This window comes from Salmo salar, chromosome 01 (genome assembly GCF_965601325.2).
Source record: "Salmo salar chromosome 01, fSalSal1, whole genome shotgun sequence".
In the NCBI taxonomy this organism is placed as follows: Eukaryota; Metazoa; Chordata; class Actinopteri; order Salmoniformes; family Salmonidae; genus Salmo; species Salmo salar.
In genome coordinates, this window is record NC_138291.1 from 149,654,637 (window position 1) to 149,674,126 (window position 19,490).

Sequence of the window (19,490 nt, forward strand, 5' to 3'; positions counted from 1 at the left end):
CATTCAAGTACGCAAGTGAAAAAGGATCTGACATCCATCTTTAATAACGCCACTGTTCTTTCTCTCCTCTCCTCCTCTTTTTTAATTTCTGAGCCGCCATAGCTGAATGTCACTTAGGGGGAGAATAGGAGAGTCAGAGGAAAACTGAGGGAGTGGAAGAAGGTATACAAAGAGCAATCTCACAGCTCCACTAGTAGGCTCGTCCCTGTCGGTTCTCTCCTCATCCCTCGCTCCACTCCTCCATGTGGAGATGAACTGTAGTAATTCTCACCGCGTCCCAGCCCCTCTGAGCTACCAATAGCATCCTCTCACTCCCTCCATCCGCCTCCATAAAGTACACGCGTGCGCAAACACACACGCGCTTTGTTGAAAATATGTCGGATTTACCTCGCAAAAATGTGAATATTAGGGTTAGAAAATAAATACATGTTTTGGAAATGCACCATATTGCAAACTATCTATATAAAGATCTGTAACTTCCCGTATATTTTTGTACAGTAAACCAGTGCTAGCACGTCCACACATGTACCTACATGCGTGTGTCGTGTACACACAGGATCCCACTCACTCACCCATGACCGCAACACCACCACTAAAATATGCTCAAATACCCTGCATTTTCCCTCTCCATTCACAAATTCACTGGCGACATCAACAATTTGTCAAGGTTACTATGGCAATGGTTTCTGTCCAATGGGAGAAGGGGCTGGACTCATGTGACAGAGTAGAGGGAAGATGGAGGGAGGGGAAAGAAACAGATTATTTCTACTTACCAATGAGTGGTTTGTCTGCTGAAGTCATTGCTTGACAGAGGGGACATCATGTTCACAGAGAGTCCTTCTGCTTGGCTAACCCTAAAACCTGCCTATGCATTCAGAAAGACATGTGGGACCGTGTTGAGGTATATTTAGAGCCATCTGACTGTTCATGAAGAGGAGAGAAGGTCATCAGTCCCTATATAGTCACATATACTTACTCTATACAACAGACAGGGTTCAGATTTCAATTTGGTTTAAGACAAAATCCCTAGACCCCTACTCGATGTCTCATTTGATGACAAGATGTTCCCACAAGGTGAATTTGGGTAGCAATGGATTTTATGGTACTGTTTCCACCGCTGTAGGAAATTAGTATGGGGTTAGGTACTTTGATATAATTCACACAATTTCATAACCTATTACCAAATGGTGCCGATTGTGGGGGCTTGTTTAAATCCCAAAGAAGAAAAAAACCAAGTAATTCATTCTGTAGATTATTACTGGGTAATTATCATTTCACCATGTCATTTCTAAGTTAATACCTGGTCATTTGCGTACCAGCAAGCAAAATAATGTGTTAGATGATCTCATGGTTTTGGATTAAGATCATGTCCTGATGATGTTGGTTGGAAATAAACCTGTAGTGTCAGAGATGAGATATCAACACAAACAGATGAGTGGGGATAAGAGGAACTGGACTGGACACTTCTGTTCTGGAACAGGAAGAAAATGCATTCACACATTTTACTTAAACGAAAAAACAGTTTAATGAATAAATAACATCACAAACAATCACAATGAACAGTCTGATTCATAGAGATGGGACTGTGACCCTGGAATAAGAGAAGGAATGTCTTCCTATGTACCTGAGGAAGAGATTGAGGGATAGTTTCCCACACACAGATGAAGCCTAGTTCTGAAATAAAAAGAGAATATCGATTGAACATGTTTCCCAATCCAGGATTAGGCTTAATCTGTGTCCAGGAAACAAGTGGGTAAGGAAACCCTGATTCTAGGCAGGCTCTTAGCTAACTTAATTAATTAAGCCAATATCCATGGTCCTAACATCATCTGCAACCAAACACCATCAAGGAGCTTGTTTTATTGGTTGCCTTCAAGCAGGATAACCCTGCTTTATAGAGTGGTTTGTGCTGTAATGTAACCATCTAAAGATGCCAAACTGGAATATATTTTCACAGTGATATGTATTATCTAGTGACCAATAGCAGTGTCGACATTTTATGAAACCAGAAAACATTTGAATACATAAAACATTCAATACATCATATTTTAATATCATTAGCATATCAAGTCATATAAAGGCAAGAGCCATGTATTTACACTTCCTGTTGTGGAAAGGCAAGCCGTCATATCCACACTCAATTCTTCCTATAGTAGTAAACATCCATGCATTAATAAATAGTGCATCAATTAAAAGTGATACAGTGGCAATAATAGCCAAATGGGCTTTTTAAATTTAATTTCTCAAAGGAAACTCTAGTTTCAGTACAATTCAGGTAAATCTATGAATAATCTATTGGATTTCTGTCCTCCATTTGGGAAACTTCAAGTGTCACTATGAAAGACTGTGCAAAGGGTTTAAGAAGTTAAGATAATGCATAGGTTAGAAAACAACCTGCAAATATAATTTTTTTTAATAACTAGATTTTTCTGATAACTAGAAAAGGAGAATAGGTGATTGTACAAACATGGGCTATATTTCAACTTATGCTCAATTGAACATATTTTCTGGTTTTGAACTGTTTGAAACCATTCGCTGATCCTGAACATACCCCAGTGGTTATTTTGCAGTAATGGGAACAGGATCAAAGCTTGTTCCCATTGATGAGTTTACTATCCCTTCATGCAAGTGACGCCACGTGTTCAACTATATTGAAAAGAGCATGAAGGGCATATAATTTGTATAACACACTTGCCCTGGTCACACAGACAGAAATAGCTTAAACATGTGGCACACCTTTTCAACCATCACAGCAAGCAAAATAACTATTGACCTTGGTCAAGTGAAGTTGGAGACTCTGGGTCTAAACTCCCACAAGGGAAAGACAATGTTATTCTTTTTAAAATTTATGTTGTGCAACTGTACACACACTGACCCGAGAGGGAAGTTTTTAGGCAGACAAACATTGAGAACATTAGGAAACGTATCTGATCTCTTTTTTGGCTCCTGACAGGATTCTACTAGCTTGGTCCAGTGAAGCATTAAAAGGAACCAAAACATGACCAGGGAAGGGGCCAGCACTGCTGTCTAATAAAGTCTGTTACAGCCCATGTGTGATCCTGGTTCGCATTCTAGTAGTGAACCAAACCACAGTTCACCTTTTGGGCTACACATATAAACAGAACCCCCTTTAGCAGTCTCCACCTCCACCCACCTCCACCTGATTCAGTTCAGGGACCACCTCTCCTGCCCACTCCTCCCCCCTGTTGTCTCCGTCAGACTGCCCCACTCCCTGTTCCCTGGGGGTGAGGGGCTCTGTGTCACTGTCGTCCCCTTCCACCACGGCTGTGTAGTCACTCTGGGTGGAGGTGGGGTCCCCCGGGCAACTCAGGCTGATCACGGAAGCCAGGCAGGAAAAAAGTAGGCCCAGAATGGCAATGTAGAAGCTCTCCCCTGGGTAAGCCTGCATCCCCGCTGCACCTCCTTGGCTTCTGGTGCCAGGCCTAGGAGACCAAGACCCAGACCCGGGCCAGGTCCAGCCCTCTACCCAGTCCCACAGTAGCCCAAATTTGCCCTCCTGAAGGTTGCCGCTGATGACGTACAGGCAAGCCCCACACACTCCCAGCACGGACATTAGGAAAAGGACTGGGGAGAGTGGAAGGGAGAAAAAGAGACATGGAGGGAAAGGGAGAAAGAGAGCGAGAGGATGATAAACTAATTAATCCCAGAGAGAACTGCAGAGTGATGTAAACCAACATGGCTCAGCAAACATGACTCATGTCATTTTATGACACTTCATATTTTATGAGACCTGTGAGAGTGCATTCTTCTTCAAATTATGACTAGCGGTTAAGAGCGTTGGGCCAGTAACCGAAAGGTTGCTGGTTCAAATCCCTGAGCCGACTAGATAAAAAATCTGCAGATGTGCCCTTGAGCAAAGCACTTAACCCTATTTGCTCCTGTAAGTCGCTGTGGAGTAGAGCGTCTGCTAAATGACTAAACATGTTTTTTTTTGTTTTTATTATGACAGTATAGTGATAAAGCCCTCAGAAAGAGAGACAAACAGACAGAGAAAAACAGAGTGGCAGCAATTGAGACTGAAAGAGGAAGAAGGAGAAAGAAAAAGAGAGAATAAGAAAAGTGAGACAGAGATAGACAAAGGGAGAAAGGTTAGGTTACCTGTGGAGATGTGGAGTGACACCACCAGTCGAGGGTGGGACATCCCAGTCCCCAAGAAGTCCAATAAGAAGGAGGAGCTGGAGAGCAGGACAGCAGTGTAGCACAGAGCCGCCAGGGCATAGAGCAGCCACATCCCCCACCCGTTAACACCACCCAGAGGACCTACAGGGAGGGAACACACACATACTCGCAGTCAACTCCACACACATAAACACACACCACACTCCCAGGCTTCTGCACAAGAAGAACGTAAATACGTTTAAGATCACAAACATGGAACTACGGACTAGTACAGTACATAGGCCTTTACCAGACATATGTGGGTGCAGTTAAACTGTAGAAAATGTGAACTCTACAGCGTCAAAACAGATGACCACTATGTGGTAGCAGAACAAGAAGACAAATGTCAACCAATCTCTTCTTTGACGGTCCAGCCTTGCCCTTCCCTACCTGTGTCAGTGAGGTTCTGGGCAGCGTGCAGTGTGAAGGCCACTCCATAGATGATTTGTTTGCCTCCGGGGTCAGTACTGTTCCTGACCTGGATCCAGTTGGGGTCAGCGATGGACGTGCACAGGGATACCAAAGTAAAGCACTGGCAAACCGCAGCCGGAGACATGCTCAGAGTCATGGCTGGAAGGGAGACACGATGTAACCCCATCCATAACAATTTGTACAGTCAACTGTTGCTCAGAGAATTTTCAAAAGTTGCCAAATACATAGATGTAATGTCACCATTTAGGCAAGGTGTTTTACTAGACTCTGGATTTTCTTACTGTTTCAGACAAGTCATGTGTATGGTTAGCTGTAATAATATGACTCCAATGGATGTACAACTAAGAAGAGTTTATGCAAAAAATAACTATGCAGCACAGAATGCTGTTGCAGGTTGTAGGAACATTGACACTGTAAACCTGAAGTTGGGAAACTTGAAATGAGGAAGTGAGAGATCTGTGGAATGGTTCGGTATTACTAAGGCATCTGTACACTTAACCCTTCACTTACCAACAGCTAGACTAGCACTAACCCACTATAAGACGAAAATGTAGACTAGCTAGCTACTTGCTGCTACGGGATAACCTAGCCAAGTAAAACTCAACTCTACAATGTACTTCACATCAACATCGTGGAGTTGAGTTTTACTTGGCTAGGGATAACCAAGTGCCACAAATAAAATAAAAAAAGTCATGTGACAACTGAATTGTCTATTGTTCAGCATATTGTCTGAAAAGCAAGCTAAAGTGCCATCAGAAAGTATTCAGACCCCTTGACTTGTTCCAAATTTGATTGTGTTACAGCCTGAATTTAAATGGGATTAAATGTAGATTTGTGTCACTGGTCTACACACAATACCCCATAATGTCAAAGTCAAATATTGTTAGACATTTTTACAAATGTATTAAAAATGAAAAAATGAAATGTCTTGAGTCAATAAGTATTGAACCACTTTATGGCAAGCCTAAATAAGTTCAGGAGTAAAAGCATGAGATGACTACCTCATCTCTGTACCACACACATACAGATAATTGTAAGGTCCCCAGTTGACCTGTGAATTTCAAATACAGATTCAACCACAAAGGCAAGGGAGGTTTACCAATGCCTCGCAAAGAAGGAAACCTATTGGTAGATGGGTAGGGAAAAAAGCAGACATTCAATATCCCATTCAATACACTTTACACTACTTAGATACAGGCATCCTTCCTAACTCAGTTGCCGGAGAGGAGAGAAAACACTCAGGGATTTCACCATGAGGCCAAACAGTTACAGAGTTTAATAGCTGTGATAGTAGAAAACTGAGGATGGCTCAACAACATTGTAGTTACTAAACAATACTAACCTAATTAACAGAGGGAAAAGAAGGAACCTTGTACAGAATAAAAAATATTCCACAACATGCATCCTGTTTGCAACGAGGCACTAAAGTAATACTGTAAAAAAATGTGGCAAAGCAATTCACTTTTTGTCCTGAATACAAAGTGTTATGTTTTGGGGCAAATGCATTACAACAAATTACTGAGTGACACTCTCCAAAGTATTGTTTTCAATCATCTTGATGTCTGCGTTATGATATGGGTATGATTGTAATCGTTAAGGACTGATGAGTTTTCAGGTTAAAAAAGAAACAGAATGGAGTGAAGCACAGGCATCAAACATCCTAGAGGAAAACCTGGTCAAGTCAGCTTTCCACCAGACAATGGGAGATTCATTCACCTTTCAGCAGGACAATAATCTAAAACACATGGCCAAATCTACACTGGAGTTGTTTACCAAGAAGACAGTGACTGTTTCTGAGTTGCCAAGTTACAGTTTTGACTTAAATCTACTTGAAAATCTGTCAAGACCTGAAAATGGTTGTCTAGCAATGATCAACAACCAATTTGACAGATCTTGAAGAATTTTGAAAACAATTATGGACAAATTATGCACAATCCAGGTGTGGAAAATGTAAGATTTACCCATGAAAACTCGCTGCCAAAGGTGATTCTACAAAGTATTGACTCAGGGGTGTGAATACTTATGTAAATGAGATCTTTCTGTATTTCATGTTCAATAAAAAAAAAAAAAAAAATCTAAAAACATGTTTTCACTATTGGGTATTGTGTCCAGATGGATGAGGGAATATCTATTGAATAAAATGTTTTATTCAGGCTGTAACACAACAACATATGGAATAAATCAAGGGGTATGAATACTTTCTGAAGGGTGTGTAGTCAGGCATTGCGAAATTTCACATTTACAACCTAACTCAAGAGAATCAGTTGTCAATCAAGTAACTATAGCAGGCTAGCTAGCATGCGCTTGCTATTTCAGATGCATGCGCACAATAATAACTGCACAAGCTTGTTCTTTCGGAAATAGCTAGGCTAGCGTTACTTACCAGAGCTAAGAAAACAAGGAAATCCACGAACATACAATCTATTTCTTTAAATGTATATAAATGCCTCACGGGTGTGGCTAAATATATGTTTTTTCTGATCCGACATAATCTAAAGCCAATTCAAAGCACGGAATTATCTAACTTTCATTTGGCTAACGCTGGCTCGTAGACAGTCTTCCGGGATGACCGGAAATTACAATCACGAGTGCAATGTTGTCACTAGTTACCACAGCCACAAAGTCTATATCGTAAAACTTCCTGAAACAATCATATGCCTTTTGGTCTTCATTTAAGATTACGGTTAGGCATAAAGTTAACGACACTGCTAAGGTTAGGTGTAAAATCATATTTTTAAAGGTTAAACTGGTTTATGACTTTGTGGCTGTGGTAACTACTGACGACCCGAGTGCAACGGTGTGCAAACAATTAGTCAGGGACATTATGTAATTAACTAGAAAATCCAACAAAGCATAAATTAGTATTTTTGCATACTGTACAATTATTTACCCGTCTCTGACAGGTTCATATTCATCCCACCAAGGAATCAACAATATGCTATGAAATCTGGAACATAAATCTGCTCTAAGAATGCAATAATGTGCAACAATATGTGTTACGTACTCAAGGTATAACTGTGGGTAGTGATTGTATGGCCGAGTTTAAGATACAAATAAATATGGGCTGGAAATTGACAGAAAAAGACGAAACATCCAAAAACCAATTCACATGTCAACTTTATTCATATACAGTCTGTATACTTAGTATAATGAGAACACTCAAGATAATCCAATAATTCAGTGTATGAAATTATAATTCTGAGTCTGTACCAGCATGAGTGTTGTCTAATGTGTTTGTTTATGCTTCATTACTTATCTGAGTTTGGCATCACAAATCTGGCAGCATTGAATATTTCAGATTTTACTGTAGATTGATGAGGGAGTTTCTAGCTTTGGCAAAATCTGTCCACAATGTGTATTGTTGTGTGTGTGTGTGTGTCTGTATATTCCCCATTAGGCTGTATTTCGTATCTCGGGCGTGAGGTTGATGAGTGAGTTACTAGCCTGGGCCAGCTCGCTGATCGAGACCCTCCCTCTTTGTTTGATGAACTGAGCCACAGCGTTTAACTCTTCTGGCGTGATGGAGATAAACTTCCCTCTGTCGTCGATCACTCCTGGAGAAAAGAATGAGAATAAAGACGGTCAGACAGCAGAGAAGCAAGAGTGCCTGACTGTACTCATTTACTCAGAGAAATAATGTTAATTTTGGTACACACTTTTATTCACTTACCTGTGAGTTCACCATCAGCTAAGAGGTCCTGCAGTCTCGCAATTGCATCCTGTGAGCAAAGATTAGTTATGATGACCAATCATCTCCCTTCTCTCAACCACCACTAATATAACCTTGAACCTTGTGGAGATACAATCTGACACACATATTTCAAAATGAGAACAGACCATTGAGTGCAGGAATCATGGTCCATGGCACCCTTTGATCATTTTCCAGCCATCACCTGCCCCTCACCTGTGTGCGCATTCCAAAGTGTGACGCCAGGTCTTCCAGCAGTACTACCTTGGAGTCCTGTGAGATAACCAGAGGAATAGAGGGTAAAAAACCTACACGTTGTTAACAACAAAATGTCACAATAAGGTGCAAAGCAATCGACTTGCCTGTAGGGGGTAAGGAGACCCCCTGCTCTGCTAAACCAATTGACAACTGTGTGCCTTTTTCAAGGGAATGTTGAATAAATGTTAAGTATTTGGTTGTAATATTATCACATCACCTCTTGAACAGCAGTCAGAACTACACATTTCTGATTATTCCATACAAAACAATTGCTGACATTTAATGTAGCTCTATCATCATAATTATACAGCAAATAGCCTACCTGCATGCTTTTCATCACCAGTAAACATCAATTGATCATGTGATTTCAGATACATTTGAAGTTGGAAGTTTACATACCACTTAGGTTGGAGTCATTAAAACACATTTTTCAACCACTCCACAAATTTGTTGTTAACAAACTATAGTTTTGGTAAGTTGGTTAGGACATCTACTTTGTGCATGACAAGTCATTTTCCAACACTTGTTTATAGACAGATTATTTCACTGTATCACAATTCCAGTGGGTCAGAAGTTTACATACACCAAGGTGACTGTGCCTTTAAACAGCTTGGAAAATTCCAGAAAACGATGTCATGGCCTTAGAAGCTTCTGATAGGCTAATTGACATCATTTGAGTCAATTGGAGGTGTACCTGTGGATGTATTTCAAGGCCTACCTTCAAACTCAGTGCCTCTTTGCTTGACATCATGGGAAAATCTAAAGAAATCAGCCAAGACCTCAGAAAAAAAAGTTGTAGACCACAAGTCTGGTTCATCCAATTTCGCCTGAAGGTACCACGTTCATCTGTACAAACAATAGTACGCAAATATAAACACTACCGCGTTCTGTCTCCTAGAGATGAACGTACTTTGAGGCGAAAAGTGCAAATCAATCCCAGAACAACAGCAAAGGACCTTGTGAAGATGCTGGAGGAAACAGGTACAAAAGTATCTATATCCACAGTAAAATGAGTCCCATATCGACATAACCTGAAAGGCCGCTCAGCAAGGAAGAAGCCACTGCTCCAAAACCGCCATAAAAAAGCCAGACTACAGTTTGCAACTGCACATAGGGACAAAGATCGTACTTTTTGGAGAAATGTCCTCTGGTCTGATGAAACAAAAATAGAACTGTTTGGCTATAATGACCATCGTTATGTTAGGAGGGAAAAAGGGGATGCTTGCAAGCCGAAGAACACCATCCCAACCGCGAAGCGGTGGCAGCATCATGTTGTGGGGGTGCTTTGCTGCAGGAGGGACTGGTGCACTTCATAAAATAGATAGCATCATGAGGGAGGAAAATTATGTGGATATATTGAAGCAACATCTCAAGACATCAGTCAGGAAGTTAAAGCTTTGTCGCAAATGGGTCTTCCAAATGGACAATGACCCCAAGCATACTTCCAAAGTTGTGGCAAAATGGCTTATGGACAACAAAGTCAAGGTATTGGAGTGGCCATCACAAAGCCCTGACCTCAATCCTATAGAAAATTTGTGTGCAGAACTGAAAAAGCGTGTGCGAGCAAAGAGGCCTACAAACCTAACTCAGTTACACCAGCTTTGTCAGGAGGAATGGGCCAAAATTCACCCAACTTACCGTGGGAAGCTTGTAGAAGGCTACAATTTAAAGGCAATGCTACCAAATACTAATTGAGTGTATGTAAATTTCTGACCCACTGGGAATGTGATGAAAGAAATAAAAGCTGAAATAAATCATTCTCTCTACTATTATTCTGACATTTCACATTCTTAAAATAAAGTGGTGATCTAACTGACCTAAGACAGGGAATTTTTACTAGGATTAAATGTCAGGAATTGGGAAAAAATGAGTTTAGTTGTATTTGGCTAAGGTGTATGTAAACTTCTGACTTCAACTGTACATGACGATAGCCTCACGATCTCTCTTAATATTGGCTACAATTAAGTTGACATTTGGGTGATCTAAAATACAAGTGAAGTTAACTATACCTGATAGTGAGTGGTTTAGGTTCATTTCCCATCCTTTGTGGGCTCTGCATGTCAAGAAGGGCACGACTGCCGATGTACTGTTAGCTGATCATGTTTACTCATATTGTGTTGCAGCCATGCTGTGTTGTCGTCTTAGGTCTCTCTTTATGTAGGTTTGTGGTGTCTCTTGTGATGTGTGTTTGGTCCTACATTTTTAATCCCAGCCCAGGTCCCCGCAGGAGGCATTTTGACTCTTGGTAGGCCATCATTGTAAATAAGAATTTGTTCTTAATTGACTTGACTAGTTAAATAAAAAAATGCAATAAAATGAAAATACAAATATTAGATTGCAAGCTACCGGTAGAAATGTTGCACAGTTGGCTAAACAGAAAGTATTCATACCTCTTGACTTATTCCACATTTTGTTGTGTTAGAGCCAGCCTGAATTCAAAATTGATTAAATAGATTCTTTCCTCACCCATCTACACAAAGTAAAAACATGTTTTTAGAAATCTATAGAAATAAAATAAAGAAATATCTAATTTACATAAGTATTCACACAACGGAGTCAATACTTTTTGTAGAAGCACCTTTGGCGCCGATTACAGCTTTGATTCATCTTTAGTTCGCATGTATCAGCTTTGCACATCTGGATTTGGGGATTTTCTCTCATTCTTCCTCGCAATTTTTTTCAAGCTCTGTCAAGTTAGATGGGGAGTGGCGGTGAATAGCAATCTTCAAGACTTTCCACAGATTTTAAATGAGATTCAAGACTGGGTTTTGGCTGGGCCACTCAAGGACATTTCACATTCTTGTTCTGAAGCCATTCCAGCATTGCTTTGGATGTATGCTTGGGGTCATTGTCCTGTTGGAATGGAAATCTTATAAGGTCGTTTGCACACTGAAGGAGGTTCCCATTACGGATTTGCCTGTATTTGGCTCCATTCATTGTTCCCTCTATCCTTACCAGTCTCCCAGTCCATGCCGCTGAAAACCATCCCATAGCATGATGCTGCCACCACCATGCTTCATGGTAGGGATGGTGTTAACCAGGCACAGCTCACACCCGTCTTTCTCCACACACACAGCGCTTTGCATTCAGGCCAAAGAGTTCAATTTGCATTATCGGTCCACATAATCCTTTGCCTTATGCTCTGAGGCTTTCCCATGCCTTTTTGCAAACTCCAGGCGTGATGTCATGTGCTTTTTATCTCAGGAGTGGCTTCCACTGGGCCACTCACCCATAATGCACAGATTGGTGAAGTACTGTAAAGACTTGTCCTTCTGGCAGGTTCTACCATCTCAGCCAAGGAACTCCGTAGTTCTGTCAGAGTGATAATTGGGTTATTGGTCACCTCCCTGACCAAGGTCATCTTACCCGGTTGCTCAGTTTGGTTGGACGGCCAGCTCTAGGCAGAGTCTGGGTAGTTCCATATTTTGTCAATTTTCCAACGACTTAGATCAATGTGCTCTTGGAAACTTTCAACACTCTAGAAATAGTTGTATACCCTTCCCCAGATACATGCCTCATTACAATTCTCTGAGATCTATGGACAGTTACTTGGACTTCATGGTATAGTTTCTGCTCTGGCATGCCTGAACTGTGGAACCTTACAGTACCAATCAAAAGTTTGGACACACCTACTCATTCCAGGATTTTTCTTTATTTTCACAATTTTCTACATCATAGAATAATTCTGAAGACACCAATACTATGAAATAACACATATGGAATCATTTAGTAACCCCTAAAAAATATATATATATTTTATATTTGAGATTCTTTAAAGTAGTCACCCTTTGCTTTGATGACGGCTTTGCACACTCTTGGCATTCTCTTAACCAGCTTCATGAGGTAGTCACCTGGAATGCATTTCAATTAACAGGTGTGCCTTGTTAAAAGTTCATTTGTGGAATTTCTTTCCTTCTTTATGCGTTTGAGCCAATCAGTTGTGTTGTGACAAGGTAGGGGTGGTATACAGAAGACAGCCCTATTTGGTAAAATACCAAGTCCATATTACGGCAAGAACAGCTCATAAGCAGAGAAACGACAGTCCATCATCCAGTCAATCCAGAATATTTCAAGAACTTTGAACGTTTCTTCAAGTGCAGTCGCAAAAACCAAGAGCTATGATGAAACTGGCTCTCATGAGGACCGCCACAGGAAATTAAGACCTAGAGTTACCTCTGCTGCAGAGGGTAAGTTCATTAGAGTTACCAGCCTCAGAAATCGGTAATTAACTGCACCTCAGACTGCAGCCCAAATAAATGCTTCACAGAGTTCAAGTAACAGACATCTCAACATCAACTATTCAGAGGAGACTGCGTGAATCATGCCTTCACAATTGCTACAAAGAAACTACTAAATGACACTAATAAGAAGAGACTTGCTTGGGCCAAGAAACACGAGCAATTGACATTAAACTGGTGGAAATCTGTCCTTTGGTTTGAGTCGTCCAAATTTGAGATTTTTGGTTCCAACCGCGGTGTCTTTGAGAAGTATATTTGTTGAACAGATGATCTCTGCATGTGTGGTTCCCACAGTGAAGCATGGAGGAGGTGTGATGGTGTGGGGTGCTTTTCTGGTGACACTGTATGTGATTTATTTATAATTCAAGGCACAGTTAACCAGGATGGCTAGTACAGCATTCTGCATTCTGGTTTTTCTTAGTGGGACTATCATTTGTTTTTCAACAGGACAATGACTAAACACACCTCCAGGCTGTGTAAGGGCTATTTGACCAAAGAGGAGAGTGATGGAGTGCTGCATCAGATGACCTGGCCTCCACAATCATCCGACCTCAACCCAATTGAGACGGTTTGGGTTGAGTTGGACCGCAGCGTGAAGGAAAAGCAGCCAACAAGTGCTCAGCATATGTGGGAACTCTTTCAAGACTGTTGGAAAAGCATTCCAGGTGACTACCTCATGAAGATGATTGAGAGAATGCCAAGAGTTTGCAAAGCTGTCATCAAGGCAAAGGGTGCCTACTTCGAAGAATATAAAATATATTGTGATTTGTTTAACCCTTTTTTGGTTACTACATGATTCCACATGTTATTTCATAGTTTTGATGCCTTCACGATTATTCTACAATGTAGAAAATAGTCAAAATAATGAAAAACCCTTGAATGAGTAGGTGTCCAAACTTTTGACTGGTACTGTATACAGACAGGTGTTTCTTTCTAAATCATGTCCAAACAATTTAATTGGCCACAGGTGTACTCCAATCAAGTTGTAGTGACATCTCAAGGATGATCAAAGGAAATTGGATGCACCTGAAAACCATTTGTAGTGTCATAGCAAAGGGTTGTAAATACTTATGTAAATTAGATATCAAATTCATTTTCAATAAATCTGCAAACATTTCTAAAAACTTTTGTTCACTTTTTCATTATGGGATTTTTTTGTGTAGATGGGCGAGGAAGAAAATATATTTAATCAATTTTGAATTCAGGCTGTAAGAACCAAATGTATGAATACTTAGTGAATTTTTATTTTATTTAACTAGGCAAGTTAAGAACAAATTCTTATTTACAATGATGGCCTAGGAACAGTGGGTTGCCTTGTTCAGGGGCAGAACGACAGCTTTTTACCTTGTCAGCTCGGGGATTCGATCTAGCAACCTTCGATCTAGCAACTGGCCCAATGCTCTAACCACTAGGCTACCTGCCGCCCCATGAATGCACTGTAGTTGTAATGTACTTTTTTCTCCAACCAACTTAGGTCTACCTAATGAAGTTAACACTATTCCCTTTTCAACATTGTTTTTAAGGGTGTTTAATCACGATTGCTGTGGACAGACATGATAAGCTACGTTGATTAATGGACGATGTCAAATTGGCTACCTAGCTAATAACAGATCATGTCAATATGGTTAGTTAACAAGTTAACATTCAGGGGATAAACTAGATGGCTTTATCCAAATAGTGTTTGATTTGCTTGTCATCTAGTGGTGATGACATAAGTCCAACTGACAACTTTACCAGAACGAGGACTTGCTGATGTCAAGCTCTTTCCAAAAGCCTAATCTCTAAAGATACAAGCCAAATGACACGTTGTTTGTTAACTAGCTATATGCCAAATGGTGCTCCCGAGTTTCGCAGCAGTCTAAGGCACTGCATCTCAGTGCATGTGGCATCACTATAGTACCTGGTTCGATTCCAGGCTGCATCACATCAGGCCGTGATTGGGAGTCCCATATCGCGGTGCACAATTGGCCCAGAGTTGTCTGGGTTTGGCCGGGGTAGGCCGTCATTGTAAATAAGAATGTGTTCTTACCTGACTTACATAGTTAAATAAATAACGAATAAAATAAAAAATGGTTAGGCTATCCTCACGCATCTAAAATGTCATGATCAATTGAGGTTTACAGATCATGAAAAGCATGCAGTTAATTGCTGTAGCCTATAACTCTGATAGAGCTAAATGTGGAATAATCAGACCTGTGTAGTTCTGACTATTCTCTTCAAGAGGTTATGATGTTAAAAACAAATAGTTATAACATTTATTTAACATTCCCTTGAAAGCGGCACATAGTTGTCAAAGGTTTTAGCGGAGCTGGGGGTCTCCATGCCCTGACGAATTGAGGCTGTTCTGCGAGAAAAAAGGGAGTGCAACTCAATATTAGGAAGGTGTTCCTAAAGTTTTGTACACAGTGTATATGGTTCTGGTTAGGTTCCTGCTCATACCTTGATGTACTGGATGAACTCTTGTAGAAGGTTGCGTGACTATAAAAAAAAGAACAAACATTTACATAAAATAGAGATTTAATGCCAGGAATCCGGTTACCGAGATTTACCGCCCAAAACTACTCCCTTTTCCCGGGATAAATAACTGCGAGAAACCGGTAAATTATTTACATGAACAGCATAGTGTGAAATGGAACTGTTAAATTACATGCGATGTCTAAATGTGGCTTCTCTACGGCCTCTGCATGATGAATCAACCCTCAGGGTGGGGACAGACAGCCCATCTCATCATGGTAAAAAATGTTTTATTGTGACAGGTAGGTCTACATTTGCTGCAGCATAACCTATGCTACAGTAATATAAAAAGACAGAATGCGTGTCTAATTTACCCATCTCCATCTGGCTTTCGGGGGTGACCTTGTTTTTTAATTATAACGATTTTTTTTATTATTGCAGCTGCTGAGTTTTAAAACAGCCTATCAGTCGAATATCGTTACTTTAAAATCAGTGCACGCGCAGGCACTCTCTAGCAGTCTCTCCCCAACACCATTGAAATTTTATCCAAAATAGATAATCCTGTTCTAAATTGATATATATATATATATATATATAAATAATTGATGTCCTAGCCTACCTCTCTTTCAGGTAATACTGGCCTCTCCTTAAAAGAAATGCTCCTTAGCTCTTGGGAGTCCCATGCAGGAAAAGCTAGACTAGAATAACTTGCTAAGGCAGCTTATGGTTGAGAAATTAGCAGTAAATTCTCTGCCAACAGCTCTGGTGGACATTCCTGCAGTCAGCATGCCAACTGCACGCTCCCTCGAAACTTTATAGTGGTCTTTTATTGTCATCAGCACAAGGTGCACCTGTGTAATGATCATGCTGTTTAATCAGCTTCTTGATATGCCACACCTGTCAGGTAAATGGATTATCTTGGCAAAAGAGAAATGCTCACTAACAGGGATGTAAACAAATTTGTGCACAACACTTTAGAGAAATAAGCTTTTTGTGAGTATGGAAAAGTTATGGGATCTTTTCTTTCAGCTCATGAAACCAACACTTTACATGTTGCGTTTATATTTTTGTTCTCTTTCTTTCTCCCTCCGCGGGCCTACAAAAGGGGGGCAGTGGGCCGCCAGTTGCCCAGCCCTGATCTACTTGATAAAAACGGGTTCATGTCAACAGCCACCTAAACTGAACTATGTGAATACACTAGTAAACTACCTCTTCCTCTGTGACATCATCAGCTTCACCCTGCTCCTCGACGACAAAGGACTGTTTGAGCCTTAGGTACTCCTCTTCCTCCTCCTTCTCCTGCTCCTCTTTGGCCCGCCGCTGCTCTTCCTCCTAAACAGAAAATAATTATAGGAGAAAGAAGGAATGACTGCAAAAGTGGGAATAAGAAGTGATGTGTCTACCTGCATCTGTGTTCAGAAGAGTGAGATAGTGTGTGTGTTTATTACCTCTTTCTGCTCCTGTTGTCTCTCTTTCTCATCCTCCTTGCTTCTCTCCTGCTCTCGGAGCTCCTGCATTTTCTTCCTTTCCTCTCTCTCTGCCAGCTCAGCCTGAGGAACACAGCATCAAACCCAGTCGCCAAGAACAACACTTGCAAACATAAAATACAATGATTTGAAAAGGCAGGGTGGGTCAACGCAATATGGTGGATGCCCTTCACCTGCCTGGTTCTATCACAGCAGTGCAGCTGAGAGAAGAAGCAGTGCAGCTGAAGGGAGAACGCCATTTGAGGGGAGAAAGCCATTGTAGACTATTGACTAGGGCTGTGAGGCAATATTTTTGTTCATGGCAAACAGGAAAACAAGAAGCAGATCAAACTCTTTGGTCCTTTAAAAACCTGCTGTATGTAAAATCAAATGAAATTCAAATCAAATGTATTTCTAAAGCCCTTCTTACATCAGCTGATGTCACAAAGTGCTGTACAGAAACCCAGCTTAAAACCCCAAACAATGCAGGTGTAGAAGCACGATGGCTAGGAAAAACTCCCTAGAAAGGCCAGAACCTAGGAAGAAACCTAGAGGAACCAGGCTATGAGGGGTGGCCAGTCCGCTTCTGGCTGTGCTGGGTGGAGATAACAGAACATGGCCAAAATGTTCAAATGTTCATAGATGACCAGCAGGGTAAAATATTGTGTGCTATACCTTGGAAAATAAATGTGACACTGGATGACAACATAATGATGTTTGTTTCCAACATTAGGGCTGTTTTCCTAAAGAAGTTAAATCCGCTTCATGTTTTGTTTCCTTGCCACAATACTAACGAGTATTGTGATACTGGTATCGTCCCGGCCCTACTACTGATTGACATGCTACTGATGACATATAATGGGCAATCTCCAATGGAGAACTGTCCTCCAGCTGTTCCAGAGAGTGGTAATACCTCTCTCTGAGCCCGTTTGGCTTGTTTCTCCTCCAGTTTCCTCTGCTTCTTGGCTCCAAGCTTCCCTGTGGCCTGGAACTGCTGTTCCTCCTCTTCTTCCTGTTCCTCCACAGCCACTTCCTCTACAGGGCTGTCCTCTGAAGGAGCATTCACACATTTGTGAAACTTCATTTTCACAATTGAAACACATGTGATATTCATGTGTGTATGTCAGGTGTGTTACCGTTGTCGGATGCGTCCCTCTGGGCTCGTCTCTGGGCCATCACCCTGCTGTTGAGATTTCTACGGCGCCGGGGCATGCCCGCCCCCCGCTCCTCGGCCACCTGCGGGCGAGGAGCTGCCACCCGAGCCAACACATCCTGCCTCTGTTCACGATCAACTGCAGAGAGAGGGGGGTGGACCATTTTAAATGACAGATTATTGGGTCAATTTAGCCCAAAAACGAGTGCACATATGCGGAGAGAGGTAAAGAGCAGGAGACATGGGGAAGAGTTAATGGAGGGAGTCAGGGAAGGCAGATAATGGGAGCACAGATAGACTCGATTAAGTTTACTAGTAGAAAGTAGAGGAAGAGAATAGGGGAGGGAGACTTAAATATAGCAAGAGAAATAACGTAAATAAGCTTGTTGTCAACACGTTCCTTAGTCAGCTACAACAGTAGCTAGCTAGCTAACGTTAGCTAGCTACATTGAGAACTGACAGGTCATGACAAGCAAGGGACAAGGAAAAAAATTAAACACCCAAAAAACCTCTACTTTTAACTTAGTTAGCACGCTATAAATAGCCAGTGTTAAACACGAATAGCAACTATTGCTAACGTTAGCTGTTTAAGTATTGGTGTCGTTATCCAAACGCCTGGTAGCTACAGTTAACTCCTTACCTTCCTCTGTTTTTCCTCGTACCTTCACAGCAAAAACGATCAACACAATAAGGATTGCTGCAGCAATCAAATACACCACGATGTCCATTGCAAATTTAAAATGTCTATTTCAGATTCTATGAATTTCACATTTCAAACTCTCTTCTACACCATGACAGACACGTATGTTGTGTTGTGCTTCAGAGACCCATGTCACGTGATATTCTTATTCTTTAAGTTTTTATTGGCGAATCGCAACCAACTGATAAGTGCATACACCGCCACCTACAGTACTGGAGCGTGAGGCCGGTCACGACCTACCGAAAACACCATATTCTCATAACTAACCCTGAATTTCGAAGAAAAGAAAATATTTCCCTAACAAACCTCTCTACTCCCATCACCCCCACCCAAAATATCACCCACTCCACATTCAAGTCCAACCTCTCTGACCCTGTCAAACAACCTCTCTCTTTCTACATCATACATTTCACAAAATAATAATACATGTTCAAACGTTTCCTCTACCATACAGCCATTACACATTCCAGTATCATGTTCCCCTATCAATTTCAAAGACAAATTAAATCATGTATGCCCTAATCTCATCCAAGACAACATAATGTCCTCCCTTCTATTCCCATTATATGACACTACCTCCAATACAGATTTCCTTGTACTATAAACATTTCTGCCCTCACTACTTTCACCCCATTGTCTCTGCCAGCAATCTAACCCATTTTTCAGAATACATGTTTTAATTTCCCCTCTTCCCAACTGCACCTGTATATCCACAATATTTTTTTTCAATGCTTTTTTTTCCTATTATGAGCAGGAATCCAACAGAACGGAATTTAAATACCATTCTTTTGTAATCCAACAACAGCATAAATATTTCTAACCATAAATCCTCACGTTCTGACCTTCCAGATTTTAAACTACACAAAACTGATACAGAGTCCAAACATATTACTACTCTTCTTGGTTGCACCTCCTATATCCA

At 41.0% G+C, this 19,490-nt stretch overlaps 2 protein-coding genes across 2 annotated transcripts; both read right to left on the minus strand.

Moving 5' to 3' along the window:
- Positions 1 to 1,500: 1,500 nt before the first annotated feature.
- LOC106565624 (uncharacterized) lies at positions 1,501 to 7,194 on the minus strand. Its single transcript, XM_014132939.3, has 4 exons — positions 6,995 to 7,194; positions 4,570 to 4,749; positions 4,120 to 4,281; positions 1,501 to 3,585 (listed from the first exon to the last, which is right to left on the minus strand). Exons 2-4 carry the CDS (start codon positions 4,745 to 4,747, stop codon positions 3,131 to 3,133), a joined length of 795 nt encoding a protein of 264 aa, XP_013988414.1. The 5' UTR covers positions 4,748 to 4,749; positions 6,995 to 7,194; the 3' UTR covers positions 1,501 to 3,130.
- Positions 7,195 to 7,711: 517 nt separating this feature from the next.
- Positions 7,712 to 18,716, minus strand: ddrgk1 (DDRGK domain containing 1). Its single transcript, XM_014132927.2, has 9 exons — positions 18,509 to 18,716; positions 17,852 to 18,007; positions 17,629 to 17,765; positions 16,698 to 16,799; positions 16,459 to 16,581; positions 15,235 to 15,273; positions 8,516 to 8,572; positions 8,282 to 8,330; positions 7,712 to 8,165 (listed from the first exon to the last, which is right to left on the minus strand). Exons 1-9 carry the CDS (start codon positions 18,594 to 18,596, stop codon positions 8,005 to 8,007), a joined length of 912 nt encoding a protein of 303 aa, XP_013988402.1. The 5' UTR covers positions 18,597 to 18,716; the 3' UTR covers positions 7,712 to 8,004.
- Positions 18,717 to 19,490: the final 774 nt, after the last annotated feature.

What these genes read in the sequence shown, in the direction of transcription:
- LOC106565624 (XM_014132939.3), bottom strand. Translation starts at nt 4,747, where the DNA reads ATGACTCTGAGCATGTCTCCGGCTGCGGTTTGCCAGTGCTTTACTTTG. An exon ending in CCAGAACCTCACTGACACAG is followed by an intron (nt 4,282 to 4,569) that starts GTAGGGAAGGGC and finishes CCCTCCCTGTAG; the next exon opens with GTCCTCTGGGTGGTGTTAAC. An exon ending in GTCACTCCACATCTCCACAG is followed by an intron (nt 3,586 to 4,119) that starts GTAACCTAACCT and finishes CACTCTCCCCAG; the next exon opens with TCCTTTTCCTAATGTCCGTG.
- ddrgk1 (XM_014132927.2), bottom strand. Translation starts at nt 18,596, where the DNA reads ATGGACATCGTGGTGTATTTGATTGCTGCAGCAATCCTTATTGTGTTG. An exon ending in ACGAGGAAAAACAGAGGAAG is followed by an intron (nt 18,008 to 18,508) that starts GTAAGGAGTTAA and finishes CTCTCTCTGCAG; the next exon opens with TTGATCGTGAACAGAGGCAG. An exon ending in AGCTGATGGTGAACTCACAG is followed by an intron (nt 8,166 to 8,281) that starts GTAAGTGAATAA and finishes TCTTTTCTCCAG; the next exon opens with GAGTGATCGACGACAGAGGG.